General features: G+C 80.1%; 1 protein-coding gene across 1 annotated transcript; it reads left to right on the top strand.

Annotated features, from left to right (window-relative positions):
• Positions 1-197: 197 nt before the first annotated feature.
• EMIHUDRAFT_125310 (hypothetical protein) lies at positions 198-1,206 on the top strand (the record flags this gene model as incomplete). Its single annotated transcript, XM_005757438.1, has 1 exon — positions 198-1,206. A coding segment is annotated over one exon (1,009 nt), but the record flags the coding sequence as incomplete, so codon positions are not given.
• Between the last annotated feature and the right edge of the window lie 3 nt (positions 1,207-1,209).

Genomic DNA, 1,209 nt, shown 5'->3' with positions numbered 1-1,209 from the left:
GAAGGCCGGAACGGAAAGGACCGGTTGGCGCAAGGGCCGAAGGCCGGACCGGGCGGGTGGGCGGGCGAACGGTCGGATTACCGAGAGGAGGCGGGCGGGCGAGGGGCGATTCCCGAAGGGAAGGCGGCGACCGGTGAGGCCGAAGGGATGGCGGCGGCGACGGCCGAGACGGAACGGAGGCCGCCGACGACGGCGAGGCGGAGGGAGGGGGCGGTGACGGTGAGGTGGACGGCGGCGGCGGCGATGGTGAGGCGGACGGCGGCGGCGGAGACGGTGAGGCGGAGGGAGGCGGCGGCGAGGGCGACGCGGACGGCGGCGGCGGCGACGGCGATGCTGAGGGCGGCGGGGGCGACGGCGATGCCGAGGGAGGCGGCGGCGACGGCGAGGCGGACGGAGGCGGCGGCGAGGGCGACGCCGAGGGAGGCGGTGGCGAGGGCGAGGCGGACGGAGGTGGCGGCAACGGTGAGGCGGAGGGAGGCGGCGGCGAGGGCGAGGCGGAGGGAGGCGGCGGCGAGGGCGAGGCGGACGGCGGCGGCGGCGAGGGCGAGGCGGAGGGAGGGGGCGGTGACGGTGAGGTGGACGGCGGCGGCGGCGATGGTGAGGCGGACGGAGGCGGTGGTGACGGTGAGGTGGATGGCGGCGGCAGAGACGGTGAGGCGGAGGGAGGCGGCGGCGAGGGCGACGCGGACGGCGGCGGCGGCGACGGCGATGTCGAGGGTGGCGGCGGCGAGGGCGACGCGGACGGCGGCGGCGGCGATGGCGAGGTGGAGGGAGGCGGCGGCGATGGTGAGGCGGAAGGAGGCGGCGGCGAGGGCGAGGCGGAGGGCGGCGGCGGCGAGGGCGAGGCGGACGGCGGCGGCGGCGAGGGCGAGGCGGACGGCGGCGGCGGCGAGGGCGAGGCGGAGGGAGGGGGCGGTGACGGTGAGGTGGACGGCGGCGGCGGCGATGGTGAGGCGGACGGAGGCGGTGGTGACGGTGAGGTGGACGGCGGCGGCGGAGACGGTGAGGCGGAGGGAGGCGGCGGCGAGGGCGACGCGGAGGGAGGCGGCGGCGACGGCGATGCCGAGGGAGGCGGTGGTGACGGTGAGGTGGACGGCGGCGGCGGAGACGGTGAGGCGGAGGGAGGCGGCGGCGAGGGCGACGCGGAGGGAGGCGGCGGCGACGGCGATGCCGAGGGAGGCGGTGGCGACGGCGAGGCGGACGGAGGTG

This window comes from Emiliania huxleyi, assembly GCF_000372725.1.
Source record: "Emiliania huxleyi CCMP1516 unplaced genomic scaffold EMIHUscaffold_9045, whole genome shotgun sequence".
Lineage (NCBI taxonomy): Eukaryota > Haptophyta > Isochrysidales > Noelaerhabdaceae > Emiliania > Emiliania huxleyi.
Note: the sequence above shows the minus strand (reverse complement) of the source record. Positions and strands in the feature narration are given on the sequence as shown.